At 47.6% G+C, this 20,928-nt stretch overlaps 11 protein-coding genes across 11 annotated transcripts; 4 read left to right on the forward strand and 7 right to left on the reverse strand.

Annotated features, from left to right (window-relative positions):
- Positions 1-70: 70 nt before the first annotated feature.
- On the reverse strand, positions 71-1,681 carry N7481_004171 (hexose transporter protein; the record flags this gene model as incomplete). The annotated part of the gene is made up of 1 exon (XM_057263390.1): positions 71-1,681. One exon carries the CDS (start codon positions 1,679-1,681, stop codon positions 71-73), a length of 1,611 nt encoding a protein of 536 aa, XP_057125051.1.
- A 487-nt stretch (positions 1,682-2,168) lies between these two features.
- N7481_004172 (glycoside hydrolase superfamily) lies at positions 2,169-3,638 on the reverse strand (the record flags this gene model as incomplete). Its single annotated transcript, XM_057263391.1, has 1 exon — positions 2,169-3,638. One exon carries the CDS (start codon positions 3,636-3,638, stop codon positions 2,169-2,171), a length of 1,470 nt encoding a protein of 489 aa, XP_057125052.1.
- Positions 3,639-4,421: 783 nt separating this feature from the next.
- Positions 4,422-4,844, forward strand: N7481_004173 (uncharacterized protein; the record flags this gene model as incomplete). Its single annotated transcript, XM_057263392.1, has 1 exon — positions 4,422-4,844. One exon carries the CDS (start codon positions 4,422-4,424, stop codon positions 4,842-4,844), a length of 423 nt encoding a protein of 140 aa, XP_057125053.1.
- Positions 4,845-4,997: 153 nt separating this feature from the next.
- N7481_004174 (uncharacterized protein) lies at positions 4,998-5,807 on the reverse strand (the record flags this gene model as incomplete). Its single annotated transcript, XM_057263393.1, has 2 exons — positions 4,998-5,047; positions 5,108-5,807. The coding sequence occupies 2 exons, from the start codon at positions 5,805-5,807 to the stop codon at positions 4,998-5,000; spliced, it is 750 nt and encodes a 249-aa protein (XP_057125054.1).
- A 747-nt stretch (positions 5,808-6,554) lies between these two features.
- N7481_004175 (uncharacterized protein) lies at positions 6,555-8,865 on the reverse strand (the record flags this gene model as incomplete). The annotated part of the gene is made up of 4 exons (XM_057263394.1): positions 6,555-7,039; positions 7,257-8,120; positions 8,174-8,397; positions 8,456-8,865. The coding sequence occupies 4 exons, from the start codon at positions 8,863-8,865 to the stop codon at positions 6,555-6,557; spliced, it is 1,983 nt and encodes a 660-aa protein (XP_057125055.1).
- Positions 8,866-9,855: 990 nt separating this feature from the next.
- Positions 9,856-10,990, reverse strand: N7481_004176 (amidohydrolase family protein; the record flags this gene model as incomplete). Its single annotated transcript, XM_057263395.1, has 3 exons — positions 9,856-10,164; positions 10,217-10,319; positions 10,374-10,990. The coding sequence occupies 3 exons, from the start codon at positions 10,988-10,990 to the stop codon at positions 9,856-9,858; spliced, it is 1,029 nt and encodes a 342-aa protein (XP_057125056.1).
- A 574-nt stretch (positions 10,991-11,564) lies between these two features.
- Positions 11,565-12,324, forward strand: N7481_004177 (3-hydroxyanthranilate 3,4-dioxygenase; the record flags this gene model as incomplete). The annotated part of the gene is made up of 3 exons (XM_057263396.1): positions 11,565-11,739; positions 11,921-12,001; positions 12,062-12,324. 3 exons carry the CDS (start codon positions 11,565-11,567, stop codon positions 12,322-12,324), a joined length of 519 nt encoding a protein of 172 aa, XP_057125057.1.
- A 61-nt stretch (positions 12,325-12,385) lies between these two features.
- On the reverse strand, positions 12,386-14,772 carry N7481_004178 (Zn(II)2Cys6 transcription factor; the record flags this gene model as incomplete). Its single annotated transcript, XM_057263397.1, has 2 exons — positions 12,386-14,528; positions 14,621-14,772. 2 exons carry the CDS (start codon positions 14,770-14,772, stop codon positions 12,386-12,388), a joined length of 2,295 nt encoding a protein of 764 aa, XP_057125058.1.
- Positions 14,773-16,981: 2,209 nt separating this feature from the next.
- Positions 16,982-18,658, forward strand: N7481_004179 (protein kinase domain-containing protein; the record flags this gene model as incomplete). The annotated part of the gene is made up of 1 exon (XM_057263398.1): positions 16,982-18,658. The coding sequence occupies one exon, from the start codon at positions 16,982-16,984 to the stop codon at positions 18,656-18,658; it is 1,677 nt and encodes a 558-aa protein (XP_057125059.1).
- An 89-nt stretch (positions 18,659-18,747) lies between these two features.
- On the forward strand, positions 18,748-19,245 carry N7481_004180 (uncharacterized protein; the record flags this gene model as incomplete). The annotated part of the gene is made up of 1 exon (XM_057263399.1): positions 18,748-19,245. One exon carries the CDS (start codon positions 18,748-18,750, stop codon positions 19,243-19,245), a length of 498 nt encoding a protein of 165 aa, XP_057125060.1.
- Positions 19,246-19,790: 545 nt separating this feature from the next.
- Positions 19,791-20,685, reverse strand: N7481_004181 (putative methyltransferase; the record flags this gene model as incomplete). The annotated part of the gene is made up of 2 exons (XM_057263400.1): positions 19,791-20,173; positions 20,199-20,685. 2 exons carry the CDS (start codon positions 20,683-20,685, stop codon positions 19,791-19,793), a joined length of 870 nt encoding a protein of 289 aa, XP_057125061.1.
- Between the last annotated feature and the right edge of the window lie 243 nt (positions 20,686-20,928).

Below are 20,928 nucleotides of genomic sequence, written 5' to 3' on the forward strand. Positions count from 1 at the left end.
ATGACCTTGAAGGATGTCATATGCTAACTAGTTACTGCTAACAAACTGCTATGTCCATAATATGAGGTCATCAAACGCGTTCCACCTGCTCCACCGCTGATTTAGTGTCCCTCGCCATAGCTACAGCATTCTCCGCGTTGACATCGAGTCCCAATTGCTTCATGGCATTTGTTCCAGAGAGAGCGTTGGGGCCATCGAAAATCTCAGCAACCTCTTCCAGACCACGATTCTTCGTCTCGGGGAAAAAGAAGAATATCAACGTGAAATTCAAGGCAATCATCACCACCCACACGATGTAGTATCGCCACGAGATGGCCTCCATCGCGACAGGATTCGCGAAGCTGTTGTAGAGACCGGCCAAGTTTCCGGTCAGCTGGTAAAGCATGGCAGCTTTCGAACGCAAGGAGTAGGGAACCACTTCCATGATGTATGTGGGCGCGACTGGGGAACACGCGTGGTAAAGTGCTTGGTAGATGAAAATCATTGCCAAAACCGCACCGGCGTAGCTGTGGTCCTTGAAGCCTTTTTTCTCATTGATGGCAGAGCAGATTGTCCAAATAATATAAGAAATCCCCATGCCCCCCATGCCGAACAAAAAGAGGCCTCGGCGACCGGCACGATCGACGAGCGTTGCGAAGAAACAAGCAGAAACCAAACTCCAGATAGACATGCAGCCATTGAGAGTGAGCTGGGTCTTAGAATCCGTAATTCCGATTGACTTGAGTACCTCTGGAAGATAATACGAGATCAAAGCATTGCCAGACCATTGCAGCATAGCAGGTATATACAACGCCAAGAACAGTCGATGTCTGTTTCCTTTGGTTGAGATCCATTCTCCCCATCGCGACTTCTTCTGAATCTTTTCCATTTGCAAAGTTGCGGTAATCTCGGCCATTTCAAAATGGGCGAGACGAGACTGGGGATCACCGTCGCCGTGATAGCGAATAAAAATATCAAGGGCTTCGTCGCCACGTTCTTTGTAGATCAACCAACGAGGAGACTCCGGAGCGAACAGGCTAAGAACTGCCTGCACCAAAGAGAAGACACATTGAAGAAGACTGGGTAATCTCCAGCTCCAGGAAGATTCCATGCGAAAGGTGCCGTACGTGGCCCACGCAGCGATCAAAGACCCGAGTGGCCATGAGACCAAGTAGAAGGAGACGAGCTTTCCTCGGTGAGTTGGATAGGCAACTTCAGAGAGTAAAGGAGGTGCGGCGACAGACACGATTCCCAGGCCGAATCCCACCATAAATCGAGAAAACACAAACATCGCGTAGTTCTTCGAGGCGGCTTGGATAACAGAGCCGATCACAATGAGAATAGATCCACCGCAAATGGGATAACGCCGTCCATACTTGTCACAGAGCTGAGAGGATATGAGAATTGAAATCAACACTCCTCCTGTTGGACCAAAGGTCATGGCACCAAGCCGGGCTCCCTGCGGTTGTCCAAAGAATTTGACCCATTCAGGAAGTGCTTGCATGCCGTTGATCATGCTGGCGTCAAAGCCTTGAGCCGTTTGAGTAAGGAGGGCACATAAAAGCAATGCATTAAGCTTGACCAATCGCAAATCCCTCCACCATGGTTTGTCGCGCTTTGGGATGACATCTTTCAAGACGACACCAGTAAAGTCGTAGTTGGGCAATGTGCCCTCTCCTGCGAGATCGATGTGTTTATCCATTTTATTGATAAGAGAAACAACACATGGATTGGTATTTCTTGAGGGGATACACCTAGCGATATATACATCATTCAAATGGGACTCGATGGTGGATACCCCGAAACATCACGCGGGCTCCGGTCCGAGTAATTGGCGGTAGACGGTGAGAAGCAAGCATTGCATGAGCCTTTCGAGTTGGGCTAATTTTCCCGGCTAATTTAGCCCAAGTTCAAACTAGTCAGTGCTAGGGGCAATTAGAATTTGGAATGGGCTCCCTTCCTGTACCCCGCGTTTCCGGGGGTTTCATCGGCCTCGGTATAGTTGTCGGCCGGGTGTTAGACCGGATTGCCGGAGTCTCTATACGGTGAATTGGGCTCACCTTGACTTTTAGTGTCTATAGTTTCAAGTTTTTCTACTTCATAAAGAAGGAATGAATTGATTGTTGCTTCTCAACTAGTACCATCGTGCTGGATATGAGACTTGTGCGATATCCTTTCCTTGCGATTATTTACAAGTACACCCCATCAATCTCAAACGTCTGAACTGCACCATTCTCAAGCGATGTCGACACGCTCTTTCCATTGATAGTAATACCGTTAACAGAAGCATAAAGCCTGTCACCAGTACCGTCTGTCACCCAGCTGCGAATTTCGGTTCCATCGACAGGGACTTGGGAGAAACTAGAGAGGTCGAAGCTGAAAGTCGTGTTGTCATCCCAGTTGGCAGCGACGATGACCAAGGTATGGCTGTTTTCATCAATTGCTGAGACAGCATTAGTTGAGTTTGTTTCAAGCAACTTCATGCCAGGCCGAATATGGCGAGTAAATTGGGCAAGGTTATAGTATTTTGTCGTCGCATTTTGAAGGGTCCTGGCAGAAATGTCGGCAGCGATAAGACCCCAGTCAGATCCATCAAGAACTTGCCATTGTACCCAAGCATCAGGTTTCAACAGCCTTAGATCTAGCATGATGTTTTTAACCATGGTGCCTCCGGTGCCATCATTGTCGCCGTATTCACTATCCCATACTTTCTGGCCGATGTCTCGGGCGAGCTGTTGAAGCTGATCGCGTGGTCCACTCGAGCCCGAGTATCCATGCGTATTCATCCGCCCGACATTTGCCTGTTGTATGGTTTTGCCAATGGTATTCCACGAGTTCACGGCTTCCTGGAATGCATTCTCATCGGAGGCAGCAATCGTTGTCTTATCGAGACCACGCGACTTTATTTGATCGTGAAGAATAGGAATGATCGCTTTCTGGGCGTTGGCGTCAATATAGCATCCCTCTTGTGTTCCTGTAGATTTCCACCAGGTAGACGAAGGCTCATTGAAGGGCTCGATAGAGTCAAAAGTAATACCCCAGTTGTCCTGAGCGTACTTCGCAATTGTAGCGAGGTAAATAGCATGGTTTTTATACTGCGAGGAAGGCAAATTACTGCCACCATTGTCGGCACCACTGGGGTTGTGGTTGTTGAGCTGCCACCACATTGGCGCGTTAGAGAAAAGCTCGAAGATGTTGGCACCTCTGTCTTGTGCCTTTAACATCATAGCTCTCTGTTTGGCATCGACCGTCCAGTTCCAACTGGAAGAGCTGGGGTCGGTGCTCAGTCCATCGAGCCAGTATCCCTCAATCTGCTTCGTGGCTGGTATATTCGCTGATGCTGACATGGTAACAGATCCATTGATTGTGTTCCACGAAGAAGCCCCAGCATTATATCGGACGATGTTCATTCCTAGCCCCGGTAAGGTTGCACCACCGGGCTCCCAATAAGTCGAGTCTAGAGTGAAGACAATATCGGCCAAGTCATCTCTATCTCCGTACGCCTTCGCCCACCAGGCAAGAGATGTGCCCCAGCCCTCCCACGTACTAGAGTAGGTAGTAGTCGTAATACTGATTTGCTGGTCCGCCTGGGCGACGGGCAAAGCCAATGCCCACACAAAGACGGCCAGTCCAGCAAACTTCGAGAAAACAGCTGGCATGATGATAGAATATTCCTGTTTGCAAGATAATAGAAGAGTCAAAAATGGTTCAGTATCCACAATGCCGAAAACTGGATATACTGATTGAGGCACCTTGTAACTACTTAAAGTTCAAGGTGGACGCAAGTCTGCAGAAGACCGGTCGGGGGAGAGGCCCACCCGATGAAAAGTCCGAAGACGGGAAAATAAAAAAACGCAGACTTAAAAATGAGCCACAAACACGCAACTCTATCAAGACATGCATGCAACCCGGGGATTTTGCGGGGCAAATGTGGAGCTTGCATTCGGGGATGTCGGAGCCGGGGATGTTCAGGAAGGAGCACAAGGCCTGTTTTTCCATATGCGACTGTCACCTGCCAGTGATTTGCCCAGGTGAAGATCCTTCCATCATAATTTACCCCTACCTCATCCCAGAACTCTCGCTTCAATACTGATCTACGACAAAGGAAAAGAGGAGCTCTATATCAACAATGACGTCATAGGGGTTGGGGCTTCAGTACACCTATTACCCACAAGGGATGGGGGACTTGATATCTTTTTCAGGTGTTTCAACTTGAATATAAACAAAGAACCATGCAATGGTTTGGGTATCTCACCGCCTGTTAAAATACCATGTGCGTCTACGAGTACAATACGCGAACCCCACCCTCTTACCCACCAACTTGAACCTACCCCCGCACCAACACAAACCTCAAACGGGGCAGCAATAACTACTATCATCAAAAGCATAAGCCCTATCAGGGACACGCGGTGAAGATTCGATTCACTCGTCGCAAAATTAAAATGGCTTCTCAAATCGTCAATTCGGCATGGAAAGTGATGCCGATGTTCGAATCCCGGTCCATCCCCCAGACGGTTGATTTTTATACCAAGATACTTGGATTCGAACTTGCTAGTGTCAAGCCCGAGCACGGAGAATCCGAGCAATACTTCTGCTCTATCTTCATTGGCAAGAGAGCAGAAGCAAATTTCTATTTTTCGAAAGTCAATGCTGAAAGCTTCAAATCATCTCATGCGTACGTTGCTCTGGGTACATCTCAGCTGGACGACTTCCACGCCTATCTGAAAAATACACCCGGAATCGAATTTGACGAGGAGATCGAAGATACACCATGGGGATTTCGACAATTTACAATCAAGGATATTGACGGAAACCTACTTACCTTCTTTAAATTTCTAGAAGGTGGTAACCCGGGGGAGGAATAGGTGCGAATAGAAGGAGCTTTGAGATGGGCTCCCATTGATATCCATTGAAATTGTGGAGATCCTTGTATTTATAGCTCCAGTATGGGTCTAATCTTCCAAGGCTTCAGGTATCTTGCCTATTGTAAAACAAGGCTAGTCCGTGAAATAGTGAACTTAAGCATTCTTATCTATGACCTCGAGGTTTTTGATTTGGAAAAGTGTTGCTGCATTTCTCGTGTAAGCTTGAGTATGCAATAAACGGGTCGACCTTGAGAAGAACTTACTGCCTGTTGGACCTGGACTTCCACTGCTTCCCTCCATCTGAAGATCAATAATTAAATTGAGTGGTTGACCAACAAGGCCGGAGGCATATTGGGTTGTTATCAGAGTCCCATCTAAGTAGAAATTGACGCTGACATTGCTTCCATCCTCATCACGTAGCTCTGCCAAAACTCTGTGATAGTCTGTCGGGCTTGGGTACTCCACATCTTTAGCTTGAACTTCACTTGAAGAGTTGAAAGTGTTGAAACTAATGTCACCGGACCCCTTCCATTCGGCGACGTCAATCTCCGGGGGCCACGAGTTCACGCCATTCAGCCAGAAAGCTGGCCAAGTACCTGTTTCAACTGGCGCGATGAATTGAGCCGAGAAATCCAATCCACCTCCGGCCTCGACAGTGAATTGTTGTTTCGCGTACACAGTACCAGAGTCATACGCGTAGTCAGATGCCCCTGTGTATGTCGCGTTCAGAGTTAGGATACCGGCATCGGCGATAACCGAATTGGACTCTTTCATGATGGCGGCTCCATTATGAGTATCACCCCAGGGGTAGTTGTAGTTGAAGTATTCCGTGAGTGATGAGGTTGACTCAAAGCATGAAGTCGGGATAAGAGTGTTGTCACGTTTCACAAGGCCGTGTCTTTCTCCGGGCAATCCCGAGACTATATGGGGCAGGACAGCAAGTAGAAAAGATGAAGAATACATGGTGTTGCCAAGATAAGCAAGTTCTTGTTTATCTTCTTCTCGTCCACATTTATGGTGGACGATTCAAGGGTTTGTGATGAATATGTTCAAGTTTCTCCTAAGATTCAACAGAGATCCCGGATTCAACACCTTTATAAGCAACATATTATGCTTCAGCGTGAAACAACTCGCAATTGAAATTGATCTGCAGCCTCTGGAAGTGATATATATCTCCTTAAAAGGAAATACAAGATGCAAATCACCCCTGAGTATTACCCGAGCAGTGCTCCACAATAAAGCCGGAGGTTTGATGTTCACGGCAAAGTCATTGAGTAGATTTCCGGGAAAAGGTATATTTCTCGGGCAATCGTGTATTATCCCCGCAATTCGAATTTTCTACCATTCACAAAATCATGCAGGCCTCTATTGGCGGAGACTGTTATCCCGCCGGAGCTCCCCTGGTTGGGGTTACATTGACACCCCGCGATTTCCTCTCGCGCTGTATGATTATTTAACCGCATGCTTGCAGAAGCGGGGGGGCCTCTTCATTTCATCAACTATTCTCAAGAAAGCTCATATCTCCGAGCGGCATGATGTAGTCGAGACAGACTACTAGTTACCCACCCCGATAAGTATGTGGGGCTTTGCGTTTCAAAGCATTGCCGCGACAGAGACAAACAAATCTGAGTGTTGACTCGGATCTGACACTTCCGACACCCCGTCAAACCTGCTTTTGTCGTCATTTTGAAACCGTATGATATAATGTATCTATTGCAGATAATAAACAGTACATTTGATTTCCACGATTATCTCTTCTCTCGGCAATGCTCGCACTTCGACTGTTGTTCTCGCTGGGGCTGTATTGCGATCGGGCCAAACTTTATCCCATTCGGAGTTCATTCCAGTGTAATCATCTTTCATGTTCGTGAGAAAAATTGTTGCATCAACCGTATCGTGAATGCTTGCCAGGCCATCCGAGGCCCCCTTGATGATTGCGTCGATGTTGGACAACACGGCTGCGGTCTGCTGTCGGATGTCTAAGGCAATAGTGCCATCGGCGGCTGGGGTAGCACCCACAAATGTACCATCGCCACGTCGAGATGAAGTCCCTGAAACGTAGACATAAGAGCCCTTTCCGTCGGCAGACTGCACAGTACGCGCGTGTGGGTAGTTGGCCAGCCCTTGGGCGTGGGTGGCAGGGCGGAAGTAAGGAATGCTTTGCGACATGAGAAGCCGTGTGGTGTCGAGTCGAGCTATAAAGACCGCAAATTATCAATGCACAAAGTATAAGAAGAGCGAATTGATTTGAAAAGAGCGTAATATCCTAATAAAAGTCGATTGTGTTCCCTCGATCTAATCACTGCTTAACGAGTCACGGGGTGCGGATAGATCCGAGCGGCCCGACTCCCGTGGTGACGTCATTGTATCGCGAAGCATACTCAGCTTGTTAACGGAAAAGCCATCACTAACGTACATGAATGGTGCGAAGATTAGTGAAAACATCCCGGCTATGGGCACCCCCTTCTCTGCCAACTCCAGATGACTTCATTCCTCCGAAAGCAGTGCTTAACTCCCGTACTAACCAACAGTTAACCCACACTAATCCAGCATCGATTCGCTCTCCGACTCGGCGCATCCGAGATACATCCTGGGTTAGGAGAACGCTGGAGAGGCCATTTGGATTATCATTCGCCAATTGAATTGCTTCTTCCTCTGTCTCAAATGAACAAATCGAAACGACAGGTCCGAAAATCTCCTCACGCATCACCCGATTATCATGAGGAAGATTACCCAGCACGGTCGGAGCTATCCAGTAGCCATGCTTGGGGTCTGCCTCTGGGACCCCACCGGTGAATAAAGCCGCACCTTCTTCTTGTGCTTGTTTGAGATAGGACCTGACCTTGGCATAATGCTCTCGCGAAACGACAGGTCCGATGGTCTGTCCAAGTTGATAGTTTTCCTTCACGTATTCCACAAATGCAGATAAAAAGCTGTCAAGGATGCTGCTCTGCACATATATCCGCGAACCACACAAACAAATTTGACCACTATTCTCGAATGCAGCTGATGCGGCAAGAGGCACGGCTTGGGCCAAATTGACGTCGTCAAATATCAACGTTGGGTTCTTCCCACCAAGCTCTAGTGAGATGTGTTTGCCGATATCAGTGACTGTTTCCCGTCGAATTTGAATACCAGTACTAGTTCCACCGGTAAACGAAATTCCTCGCACACGAGGACACTTGACGAGTGCTGAGCCTGCACCGGGGCCGTCTCCGAATATGATGTTCATTACCCCCGGAGGCAAATTTGCCTGTCGGAGCGCTTCGGCAAGTACTAATCACGAAGTCAGTCCCGGGTATAGCCCGCGGCTATTTCTTGGAACTTACAAAATGCAGAAATGCTTGTGACTTCGCTAGGTTTAGCTACTCCTGTGCATCCAAATGCGATACAGGGAGCAATTTTCCATGTGAGGAGATATAGAGGCATGTTCCATGGCGAAATAAGTCCAAATACTCCCACGGGTGATCGATGCTCGTATGTTAGAGTAGTTGGCTGGCCGTCAATAAAACGGACAGATCCTTCATCATGTAAAATATAAGTAGCAAAGTATCTAAGATCTGAATTAGTTTTGAGGTCATGAACACTGCAGCTTCGGATCTAATACTAACCGGAAGTTGGAGATTGCACGCTCTACCTCAACCCTGGCTCTAGCCAGTGATTTTCCTTGGTCAATGCTTTCCCACGTCGCAAATACCTCCTTTTTGCTGCAAATGACAGACGCAATGCGCAACAAAGTGTTCGATCTCTCTTGCCGTGAAACCTGAGACCAGGAAGAGAATGCCTGGGCGGCTGCGTCTGCAGCGAGGTCCACATCGGAAGTGGTACTGCGCGGAATTTGAGCGAGGGGCTTTCCAGATCGAGGATCAAATGAATCTATCCAGCTGCTTGCGTCTGACTGGTCTCGAAAATCATTGTTAATAAAGTTCTGCAAACGCATTGGCTCTCCTGCAAGACCTGTCAAGTAATCCCTGGCGCGTTCTGGACTACCGATCTCCCATAGCTGTGAAATCAAATCCATATTGAAATTGACAAAGTTCCAATACCTAAGTTCCGTATAAAGGGATATTAGAAAATGGAAAGATGAAGAATTATGATGCTCGGTTTCAGTCACTAGCCAAGTTAACAAATTGCAGATCTTTCTCCGATCGGACCGCTATCCGATTCGACCATTTCCCATTTCCACCGCATTTTCAAGCCGCCATAAAAAGCCCTCGCTTGCATTTAGCACCAAGAGCCATTTCGGATACTATTTTTCGAGTGTTTGGAGAACTGTTCGGTCGACTGGTTGAAATCAAGAGGATTCAGCTCTCTCCTTTGTCATCAATGAGTGGATAACAACGACACGAAGTACTAGCCAAATTGGGACCTACTGGTACCATGCTAATTTTCGACCAGCCAGTACACTTTCATAGACATCAATGATGCAGATGATAATGGCGTAGTACCAGCGGGTTCCAGTCTGGCTAGTACATCGTGTCGTTGTTATCCATTTATCGATGGCAAAAAAAAGACCTTATAAATCCGTCCTAGCAATAATACCCTGGCTGGTAACCGTGGGAAAAAGTTGGAATGAGGAGGATTGAAAGCTCATTTGTAGCCGGCTCATCCATAGTATCTCTGAAAATCGGTGTACAAAGTTGAGTGAATTTGAGCGCTTATGCGTGCTGTTCAAATCCGATCTTCAACGACCCACTTCAATACCGCAATCTGAGTGCATATATTAGCTAAAGCCACTGCACTCAATTAGGGGATGCATTTAACTCGAATACCTACTAGAACTTTACGAATCACCGTCGGGTAATATTCCAAAAAAAAATTTTTTATACATACACTCTTCTCCGAGGATCTTCCCTAATTCACCCTAGATAATTTTTGACACTATTTGTAACATTCCCTTGCGGTCTGCTAGCCTCTTGTGTAGCTTTGATCTAGATACATCGAAATTTGTCCCATTTGAAAGTTGAAATCAATTATCTACCCTCCAAGCCCAAGTTTATAGAGTGGCACCCTATTCCTTGCTTTTGAACATGTTGTGCAGCCCCAAAAATTCGATCGCGTTTCCGGAGAGCATACGCGCCCGCGTCTCCTGCGAGAACATTTCGCCCACCAGCTTGTCATTTCTCAACATTTCACCTGGAATAGGCATTTCACCAAGTGGGAAAGGATAATCACTGCCCATGATAATCCTGTCTGGTCCTATCTTATTGCAGATCAGCTTCAGGAGGTCCGGATCATGTACCAGACTATCCAGCCAAATATTATGTTGGTGGGACTGAAGATAGCTCTGGGGGGGATACTCCTTGAGAACTATGCGCGACTAGATCAGGTCGGCAGTCATAGCCATGTTGGATTCGCCCGAGAAGAGGCACGTAAGCACCACCGGCATGTGCAAAACATAGTCGAAGCTTAGGGTGTCGCACGAGGACGCCCGATGAGAGAATTGCGTGAATGGCGAGTGCAGTCTCGCTAGGCCTGTTCACCAAAGTTGGTCAAAATTATCCCAAACTAAACCCAAGGGTCACATACATTCCTATTAGCCAAGCAGACCAATAGCTACCCCACCGGCTCTTATTCTCCCTTTCCAGTTCATAGCCCAAGGGATGAATGAAGATCGGCATGTCCAATTCCTCACAGGCACTCCAAAATGTGTCAAATTCTGGAGAGTCCAACGGCTTTCCATTAATCTCTGTACCAATCTCCACTCCCTTCAATCCAAGATCAAATTTTGCGCGTTTTAGCTCAGCCACTGACGCTTCAATATCCTGCAATGGAACAGTTGCGAGTCCCACGAAACGCTTGGGATATTCGTGGCAGACCGACGCAATATGGTCATTCAGGTGGCGGACTAACAATGTAGCCGGTTTAACAGGCTTGTCGTATGAAAATAGAATAGGCACTGTACTGATCACCTGAAGGTTCACGCCTGTAGCATCCATTTCCTCCATGCGAACTATCGGGTCAAAACAATTCGGCTCAACGGTTCGGAAGAATTTATCGCCCACGAACATATCGACATTTTGGGAAGATAAAGCGATTTTATTATTCTTGTCAAGTTTTGATACATCTCGCAGTCGGAGATTGATCCATTCTTCGCTTTTCCCATCGGAAGATTGAAGTGAAAAGTCGGGCAAAGATGGTGGCATAATATGGGTGTGCATGTCGATTCGGAAAGGGCCATCCCTATCATTTGTATCATTGGATGTGCTCCATTGTGGCTTGGTAGCAGAGCACGAGCAACAATTCGACACGACCGTCATACTGAAGAAGAGAAATGTAGTTTCCGATCAAGTATCCGATCAAGAAACAAACCAAGTCGGGCCGCTGAAACAGCGCGGCTGTGATCAATATTAGTAGTAATGTAGACAAAAAAATTCCTTTGCTTTGAATTAAATATTTATCGGCAATTTATATTTTATGTGTATTCTCATTAACAGGCCCCGGGCTCTGCGAAGACACAAGTAGTTTCTTGCACGAGTGCTCTCAGCTGGTATATTTCCCACTCGGATAGATCCGACTGATCAATCGGAAGGCGTTGCGGGTCCTACTAGTACTTCTCCACGCCAAGCTTGAACTTAGTCCGGTGAATGTGACTTGCGTGCCGTTCAAAAGATCATGCGGAGAAATACACTTACCCCCGGGTGTGACATTTAAAAGACAGAGTCGATCATTTATGTCGACAAGATCTTACTACCCCGTTATTTTGACTTCGCCTTTATCATGGAATCATCCTCAATCCCCAAAGGCTCTATTCCAGGGCCAATCGCCCTATCTTCTTGGCTTGAAATAAATTCAAATAATTTGAAGCCTCCTATCAATAATAAATGTTTATACTCTGGGAAAGATTTTATTTTGATGGCGGTCGGAGGCCCGAATACAAGGAATGATTATCACAGTGAGTAGAACCGCTTTTGCGGTGCAACAACAAACCGCATAAATATGACTTGAACCTAATACCGGTTTCTTTCCGATATATAGTCAACGAGACAGAAGTATAGTGTCTCTAATGCATCTTCACTTTGGACTTTTATCCTAATAGCAGTCTCTTTGATAGGAATGGTTCTACCAGATCAAAGGTGATATGCTGCTAAAGATCGTTGATGATGGGGAGTTCCGAGACGTTATAATTCGAGAAGGAGAAACATTCTTGGTCCCTGGTACAAGCTAACACTTCGCTGCCACTTTTGCCTGAATATTGCTGATAATTTTTAATTTAGGAAATACGCCTCATTCTCCAAGGCGATACGAGGATACAGTTGGTCTGGTCATGGAACGCGCACGTCCACCAACCTGCATTGATCGCATTAGATGGTACTGTGAAAATAAAGAGGCACACCAAAGCCAACCGACAATCATTCGGGAGGTTTCATTTTACTGTGAGGATATTGAAACACAGGTTAAGGCTGTAGTTAGTGATTGGATAAATAATGAAGGAGGCCGGAAGTGTGGGGCTTGTGGAACAGTTGCACCTCCTCACTAGGCAGTATTATGTTCACTTAGTAACTAGTACAGAATCAGTTGGATAAGAACAATCAAACGCACTAATCTGCATATTGCGAGAAAAAACTATCAATCGAGCCCATCAACATTGCATCGTTGAATAGGTCCAATGAGGGGTCCCCGAGTGTAGATGGCTGAGAAATCAAGTCGCCAAGAAGGAGGTCATCATCTATTGCCGACTGCTCTGCCATATAATAGCTATCGAGTGGCTCGGATTCGTTAAGAATACCCAGCATGTTGCTGTCGAGTTGTGAAGGTGGTACAATTGCGTTTGGTACGGGTTTGCCTCGCTTTGGCCGTGATTCACAAGCCGGAACGACAGAGTCAGATTGCATTCTCTCATCCGTACAAAAAGATCTCTTCTTCCCTTTTCGATGATGGGATCCGATACTTTTCTCAATGTTTATTCGATCGGTAGAATTGCCATTATATGATACGCCCATGGTTTCGCTCGACCTGGATTGTTGGGAAGTCGCGAGCTGGCCATATTGATCGAAAGTCCTGTTGAGAATGTCGTGTTTGCTGAGATCAATTTGTGTGAGCTCCATGTCTTTCTCTATAAGTGACTGGTATTTATTGATCTCGGGCCATTGAATCTTAAAATCCCGAAGCATGTTGAAGCCGGTCTCGACGTCCGACCATGCTTTGTTGGTGAAGGTCGGGTTCCGAGCGAGACGCATGCAGTGTAAAAGCACCTTTGTGCTTGCATATATTGCCCGACTTTGCTGTATCACAAAGTGGCTCGCGGGGACTTTGGCTATGACTTCGGGAGTAACCTTGATGCAATTCGATGCAGCCTCGGCACAGCGCAAAAAGGCTTCTGGCTCCGCAATGTTCAGTCGTTCGATAAAGGTTCGGTATAGAAGAACAACCCCAATATAGTATGATGAGACTGCAATTGTTTGCAAAGCAATAGACTCTACTTGTCGGTCTGCAGTTTCTATTCTCGGCAGTACTTGCTTGGTATAGTACTTCTCCAGCTCTGCATCATGTTTTTTCACATATGATCTCAGCGTGTCTCTCAGTCTTGGGTTTTGAGATGACTGAGATTTTCGGATCTGTCGAACAGATCTATAGATTCGACCCATGGTAACATGAAAGGCTGCCACGACTGAGAACCAAGGGTCTGTTTTTGCCTCCAAGGCCGATGCTTGGTCGTTCTCGCCATCAAATGACTCAGTGTCACTTTCGACATCGTCCATTGCTAGCGGCTTTAGAAGTGCTGTTGAAAGAGATCGATCAAGTATATACAAGCACCGCCATATGTTGCTTCGTGTCGAGAAAGTGTCGGCAGCATCCGCTGTCGTAGTATCACCATCACCGTCACCGTCATCCTCCACATCCAAGCCTTGATAAAGACGCATTGCGTGACCGGTAGTTACCCAAGCATCATTCACTCTCCCTGACTCTGTTAAATATAAGCTCATAATCCCGTGTGCGGCAACTGTATTGATTGCAGATGTTGTATTCCGCTGATATGCTCTATCTGAGCTCAGAGATAAGGCATGCAAATAGAGGAGATTGCCCAGTTCTGCCCCTTTATAGATCCTGCATTCTTCTTGATCAAATATCGGGTGTTCTTTCGGAATGACTGAGGCTGCTGCTGCGAGCAAGGCATATAAGAGGAACGAAAATTGATTGTCGTCGTTGTGGTTACTCCCACCAATGTCTTGGCCACAGAGCCAGCGAGCATATTGCGGTCGGAAATTGTAGGAGTGGATGATCGGAAATATAGGGTATATAAAGTGGTAAAATAGGTCAACCAGGACGTGCGTTAGCGATGCTTCAAGTCGCGTTATGTCGATCGGAATCGATACGGTGCCAATTGGTGCATCTTCCGCATCGTTCGGCTGGACGACATAATATTCGCAGTCATCTACTTCGGGTTGCAATTGTAAGTTGAGTGGCCCTGTAATTGTTTCCGGCCTCGAGGAATTTGCTGGTCTTTCAACGGTCGCATCTGTTGAGCACGCTTGCAAGAAGTCGGGCGGATCGGACACGACACCCTCGTCGGAAGCGGGAACCGACTGATGCGCCGCCTTGTGAGGATGAGAGTCTTCGTCGTAGGTCGATGTAAATGGATGTACAAGGGTCTCTGTCTCTCCGATGCCGCTTTGAGCAGTAGACTGTGCTTTCAAATTTCTCTCCATTTGTGCGAGTCTCTTTTCGAGCTTGATCACGTATCTGTCGGCGTCCACGAACTTGTCAGCACGGTCTTAAAGACGGGCATGGAATAGATATTTGAAGTCCAAATTCATCAAAGAGTGAAAACTAACTGTGGATCAACTAGCCTCATGTTATTATACGGCTCAAAGACACATTCCGCCTTATTGCGAGTACAGCTCTGACACGGATGTTCGCCATCGCATTTGACCTTCTTGCGACGGCATGCCTGGCACGCCCGCCAAACCCGCTGGCGCTCATACATCGTGCATTCCGACTGGTCTTATCCCGTAGATGGAAAAAAAGGGAGGTTGAAAAGGCAAGAAAGAGCTGGATCGGAAAATCGGAGAGTATTTCACCCCGCTCGCTGGCGGGACTCACTTCAGCCGACGGGATCCTGCACTCAGGAGTTTTGTGGGGTAAAACGAACGCCATCTCAAGAGGCAAGACCCACCTACCAAGAGGCGAGTGGAAATGCCATGGCCATGATTCGTTGTACTTCCTTAGTTCTTGTAATGAGTAAACACATTGATATGGATTTTCACACTATCCACCAAGAACTGAGATGTATAGTTCTTATTAAAATGTATCTTATTGATCCAATTCGCTGTTCGCATGCCTCCCCTCGGATAGAGAGGTGGGTGAACTGAGATGGAATGCATCATTAACTACATGATGAAACGGCTTAAGTGCTAGTATCTATACTAGTTATTGTCTCTGCAGTTCTGCTACAAATTTGGAGAATTGAGCTACACCCGACTCGGAAGGCCTTTAGGAAAGACTCAAGAGTAACATCAAAACTTGACACTCCAGGGCTCGAAAAGGGGTCTTGAATTATTTCACCAGTCCTCTGATCCCATGGACGTCCATTGGGAATGGTCCTTTTAGCCTAGTACGCATACCAAGATTTATTCATGCAGGCTCTCAGGGGTGGAACTTCAATTCTGAATGCCCTAGACAAAAACTATTATGTCAAATTTGAACTACCAGAATAGGTTCCAATACTCTATCGATGTCGTTGGGTCAATTTCCGAGTCAATGAGGATGTTTTCCTTGCATATCAAAACGACCACCGAATTCTAATCGATTGCCAAACCATATGATAGGACATATCTCTGGTAGTATCTATTGTATATCGATAAACTCCGTCACCGAACTCGTTGCAGCAAGGCAGACGCGTCTATCTACATACACAAAGCATGTTCCTTCGTGCCAAATACCAGCTGAGAGGAATAATAAGGCTTAAAAAACGAAGTCATATCTAGTTTGACGAGAACGTATTTTAGTCGTGTCTTGAGATCTATGGAATATCTCATTTGCTAGGAGATTTTCAGCAAGGCCAATGAGGAATTGCGGTACACATCAATGTACTCTCCTGAAATTCCCGGTATTGTCTCTATCATATGTAATATCCAATAGGGGAACTATTTCAACGATTGGAAGTTAATAGGATCCCAGATGAGAGTCTATGAGCCAATTATGTCTTTTAGGGGGAACCCTCAGGCTGTTATCAAGCCATCTCCGCGCAAGCCGCCCAGGGTTGGTTTCTGGATAACACAACCATGGAAATGTCCAAAGAAGCAACTCGATGCGGCAATATCACTGATTGCCAGCTGAGATTCTGGGATTCCCTTTTCGACTGTCTCTAGTGGCGCAGATGGGTTCATTAGCTTGCTGCGACCGAGCCATTGCCTCGTCTCGACTAACTAGTGGGGCGTCAAGAGGACATGCGCTCCATGGCGATCATCGGCATGAACAGTGGAGTGAGATGACAGATTTATTCATACAGATTCTTCCGGTGCCTGCACCCTAAGGAATTCCATTCAATAAATGAGCCAGTTTCATGCGAGAATTTAATAGTTGCGATCATTCTAGGATCTGTGCAGCTGTCAGAGGAAGATCAATCGCTTATCTCGGTTGAGAGTTGCAGATATTGCACTGCCCGTTGGACAGAATGGTATTGATTTCTCTTGTGCTAAGCTCGAAGCGGTTACCCTAAATATTGAGGCGTGCGCCCGGACAAAATCATCTGGCAGGTTACTGATAAGCTCGCGAATCTAGATTGGTTGATCCTCCAACAATGCAGTCCCAAGTGTTCGATCCATCATATCTTGACTTTCGCCGCACCCCTCCCCCCGTTGGGCCCATTGTTCGTTTGCTGTCGTTAATTATGACGCTGCTGACACCCGATTGTTTGGGTCTCAGGTAGATGGCTTCTCCGGACTATTGACTGGTTGCTGAACTCCCCTTGCGGAGGTCGAGATAAGCGTTCTCCTCCGCCAGTAGGCGTTCGCCGCTGCTTGAACAGACTTGGACGTAGGACACAGGGGACTCGCGGACTTTTTGATAATCATCCTCGGCCCTATTTTCAAGACTGCCTGTCACACGATCCACAGCCATGTTATAACTCCCCTCTGCTCCATCCGACTTGGAGAGAATGAAGAAATCCCAGTTTTCAATCTAGGTATTTCCTCATGAACAATGCACCGACCATGGCCCGGCCCCACGAATACACCTCTCTCTGGTGGCCCGAGGAGAGAATCACGGCCACACTCGACACCAAGTACATCATTAGCCGTCTACGACCTGAGAGTGTTCCTCAGCTTTTTGATCTACCCCGTTGGGGCGAGGGTCTGACGAGCGAGACCTACATGGAACGGATTATGACCAAAGCTGGCCGCCTCTTCTTGATACTCAACGAGATAGGGATCCCCGATCGTATCTTCGCTCTTGTCGACGAGTCACGCGATGACGATGACCTACCAATGGCGGAACAGAACATCGATCTTCTGTGTCTTTCTCCCTACGGCAACGATCCTACCCTCGATGCAAGCTTTTTCCATGCCCAATGGCGCTTTCTAGTTCGCGGGATTTCCGAAGGCGAACACGTTGCCTATACAGCAAATGAAGGTGTTCCGGTAGAGGTGGCACGAGCTACGACAAGCAGCGGAGTACAAGGCAGGGATGAGACAGTCGATAAAGTTGTTCTGTCCGGGACAGTATGTCGTGTCTTTTTGCGCACCCGGGTCCAAGTTGGTGGTGCGCCACATTTCTTCTCCTCGGACGAAGTACTCGAAGAAATTCGATCTTTGAGGAAACTCGCGCATCAGCATCTCTTCTCGATCTATGCTTCATATTTCGTCGACGATACTGTATGTGTGCTTTTTACTGGGGCTGAAACAGATCGCACACTGCAAAGTTTCTTGAGTGATGAACCTCTGACCTTCAAACGCCTACCCAAGGAGGAGCGCCGTCAGACTCTCATCACCTGGCCTCATTGTCTCGTATCTGCATTGTCCTGGCTGCATGTTCGTGGCCATTCTCATACTGCAATTCGGCCTTCCAACATTCTCGTCGATCCAGACTTCAATATCATTCTGGGCCAATTCCAAGCCCTCGATTCTCTTCTTGCACCGCCACGAGTTAACGACCTCGAGTCTTATCAATACTCTGCTCCCGAACGCTGGATTCACACTGCCACTGCGCCCATTCATCCAGTGCAGCAAGCCCCTAGCAAAGTGATCCTTCCCTCGGGGGGTCGAACTGGGCGGCGGAAGAAGCCTGTTCGTCTCTGCCCTAGCACCACTCAACGAAACTGGGAGCCCACCATCATCACCAGACAATCCTCGACCAGACTCTGCCGCATCCAAGGGAACCGTTATTCATCTTGGACTCCCAAGATCCCCATCTCGCTTCTCCTTCGCTTTTTCATCTTCTTCCTCCTCGTCTGGCGCATCCTCAAATTACACCTCCACAAACTCCGCTTCGACCGGCTCCCCAAAACAAAGCAGTCCCCTCTGGTCCAAAAGACCTCGAAGCCTCTTCCCAATCCCATCACTAAGATCATCGACCTCCTCATCGTCATTATCTTCAACAAGCTCCTCTCTAATCGCTCCGCCCCCCCTCGACTCCTTCAACTATCCTCCCAACCTGGCACTCAACCCAAACCTCCCAATCATCTGCAGATCTCTTCTCCCTCGCCGCCATTATTCTCGACATTCTTACCCACCTCTGTAAGAGAAGCTCAGCATCCTTTGTCTCCCACCGCAGTGCCCGCAACCGCTCCGCCGGTCGTGGCGGCGGAATGGCAGACGCCTCATTCCATCTCGCCCGCAATTCAGTCCAGGTACAATCCTGGATTGCCCTGCTAGAAGGTGACGCGTTGAAACGATGCCGACGAGATCGCGGCAGTGACCGATTCTTCTACGCCGTTCCTCGCATGCTCATTGTACTTCGCGCGATGCTCTCCTCCGAACCGGAGAAACGGCCGTCCGCAAGCAGAGTGAAGAAGTGTTTTGGGGCGGCGATTAAGGAAATCCCGTCTACACGTGGCCCTGCTGTTTCACTTCATTGCATCTCGCCTCCGAAGCAGGAGAAGAGCGCACCCAACAAGGCATGGCCGAAAGAGGCGGAAGTCATAATGGGGATGGATAAGAAGAACAACAGAGCGAGCATGGTTAAGAGGCAGGCTTCTGTACCTGTCTTGACGAAGTCGAAAGCGGATTCTGTTCTCTCCTCGTCGTCTGTTTCTGAGTTTGACTTTGGGTTTTCGGAGGCTGCTAGTGATAGTGAGACCAATCCGGAGGAATTGCAGGATGGGGCTGAGGATGAGATTGATCCTTCTATTCTCGATGATTTTGAGTCAATTGAACCGGTCGATCGAGTGTCGCCTCAATTATCATTACCGGATCTTGATTCTAACATCACCGGGATTGAGGCGTTGACCTTTCGTACTTAGCACTGGTGCGTGCGTGTGTCTTTGATTGTTCGATTGATATGTACGAGTTTGTTTATTCGAGATGGAACGGAACGTTGAATGGCTCGATGACTTGACATGTTTACATAGTATTTCTAATTATTTCGTTTGTACAGACTTCGGAGGCACTCATTTTAAAGCTATAATATTATGAATCTTGATCACGTTCGGCTACTGTCTACATAGGTATAAAATTCTCTATTTGAAGAATAGACAAAACCCGCCAGCTCTCTCCATATAAGTACTCGGGTATGTGGTTGCAATTTCACGCTGGTCTTATGTGGAAAGACCTCAATTTCCAGGGACTACTAGTATTCAAAGAGCCTGAGATTTGAAAAATATACTAGTATCATAAAACATTATTAACTATGCTAACCCAATGCAAAATCATAAAGACATTACCTAAATCCAAGACCAGTAACTGACTACCACAGTGCCTAACAAAACATTCCATAACACACCACTAAAAATCTAACCAATCATGCCCTTCTCCTCATCTCCAGCCCTAAATGATAACATACTTAAAATCATCCAAAAACCAAAGCCCGAACCTCAATACTCTCCCTCAACCTCGCACCATCAGGCGTCCTAGGATCCCAAAACGCAGTATGAGGCACCCACTGCGCAACATCACCACCCTCCAACCCCTTCGAATCCGAACACTTAAGCAACAACCTCTCATCTTGGCTCATCCCAGACCAATACTTCCACTTCTGCTCCGGATTGAACTTCACCCCCATAGTCTCACCCGTCCGATGCGGATACCGGTGTTGAATAGGGACGAGATCATCCTTATCCACAGACTGCGCCGACGCAAACGCCAACGGCGCGGACTGAACAGGCTCGGCCGTCAGAGGTCGCCAAACGTTCACGATGCGATAACGGCCTGCGAGAAGTCTCTCTGCCTCGTCTGAGTCGGTGATATGAAGTCTGACTCTGTCGGCTGCTGCGCGGGGGGGTTTGATCCACGTGGGCGCGATTGACGGGTTGGCGGGGGGCGTCTGGCTTTGCGCGGCGGATTGTGTGGTCGAATAAGACTATCTTCTCTGCGCCGGGGATGGAGGATAGAAGGAGTGATTCGACTTCCGGGTAGTATGTTTCGCGGACGGCGGTGTCCGAGTCGAAGGTTGAGGAGGTTGTTTTTGTGGGGACGGAGGAGAGGGTTTGGAAGGCGTCTTTGTCTAGATTGTAGGATTTTTCGTCGCCGCGGATGTCGTTTATGTTTACTTGATGCGTTTGCTCGAGGTAGTTGCGTTGTGGTTGGTTGGCAGGGGGTGCTTCGACGTAGTTGAATGGGGCGGAGCCGTCGGGTGGTGATGCGTAGAAGGTTATCTCTGCGGTTGTGGGACCCCGAGGGATGTAGCTTGGTCCGCTGGTGGTAGTGGTGCCAGTGGTGGCTATTGTTTCGGTGGTGGTGGCCATCTTGTATGATTATATACCGAGTATAGTTATAGTATACTAGTGCGGGTGGATGTGATGCGATGCGATGCGATGCAATGCGATGCGAAATGATGATCCTAGATGCAGAGCACACTCTTTATACCGCTGCAGAGTCGGAGCCAGAAGTTTAAAAGTCTCCGGAGACTATGATGAATTAGTGAGCAAGATGACCATTCGATGTTGCTGGGGGCATTTGTCATCTCGGCGAGAATTCCGGAGAAGCGA

Source organism: Penicillium waksmanii (assembly GCF_028829765.1).
Source record: "Penicillium waksmanii strain IBT 27052 chromosome Unknown utg000004l:1.0-5674109.0:1.0-5678898.0, whole genome shotgun sequence".
NCBI lineage: Eukaryota > Fungi > Ascomycota > Eurotiomycetes > Eurotiales > Aspergillaceae > Penicillium > Penicillium waksmanii.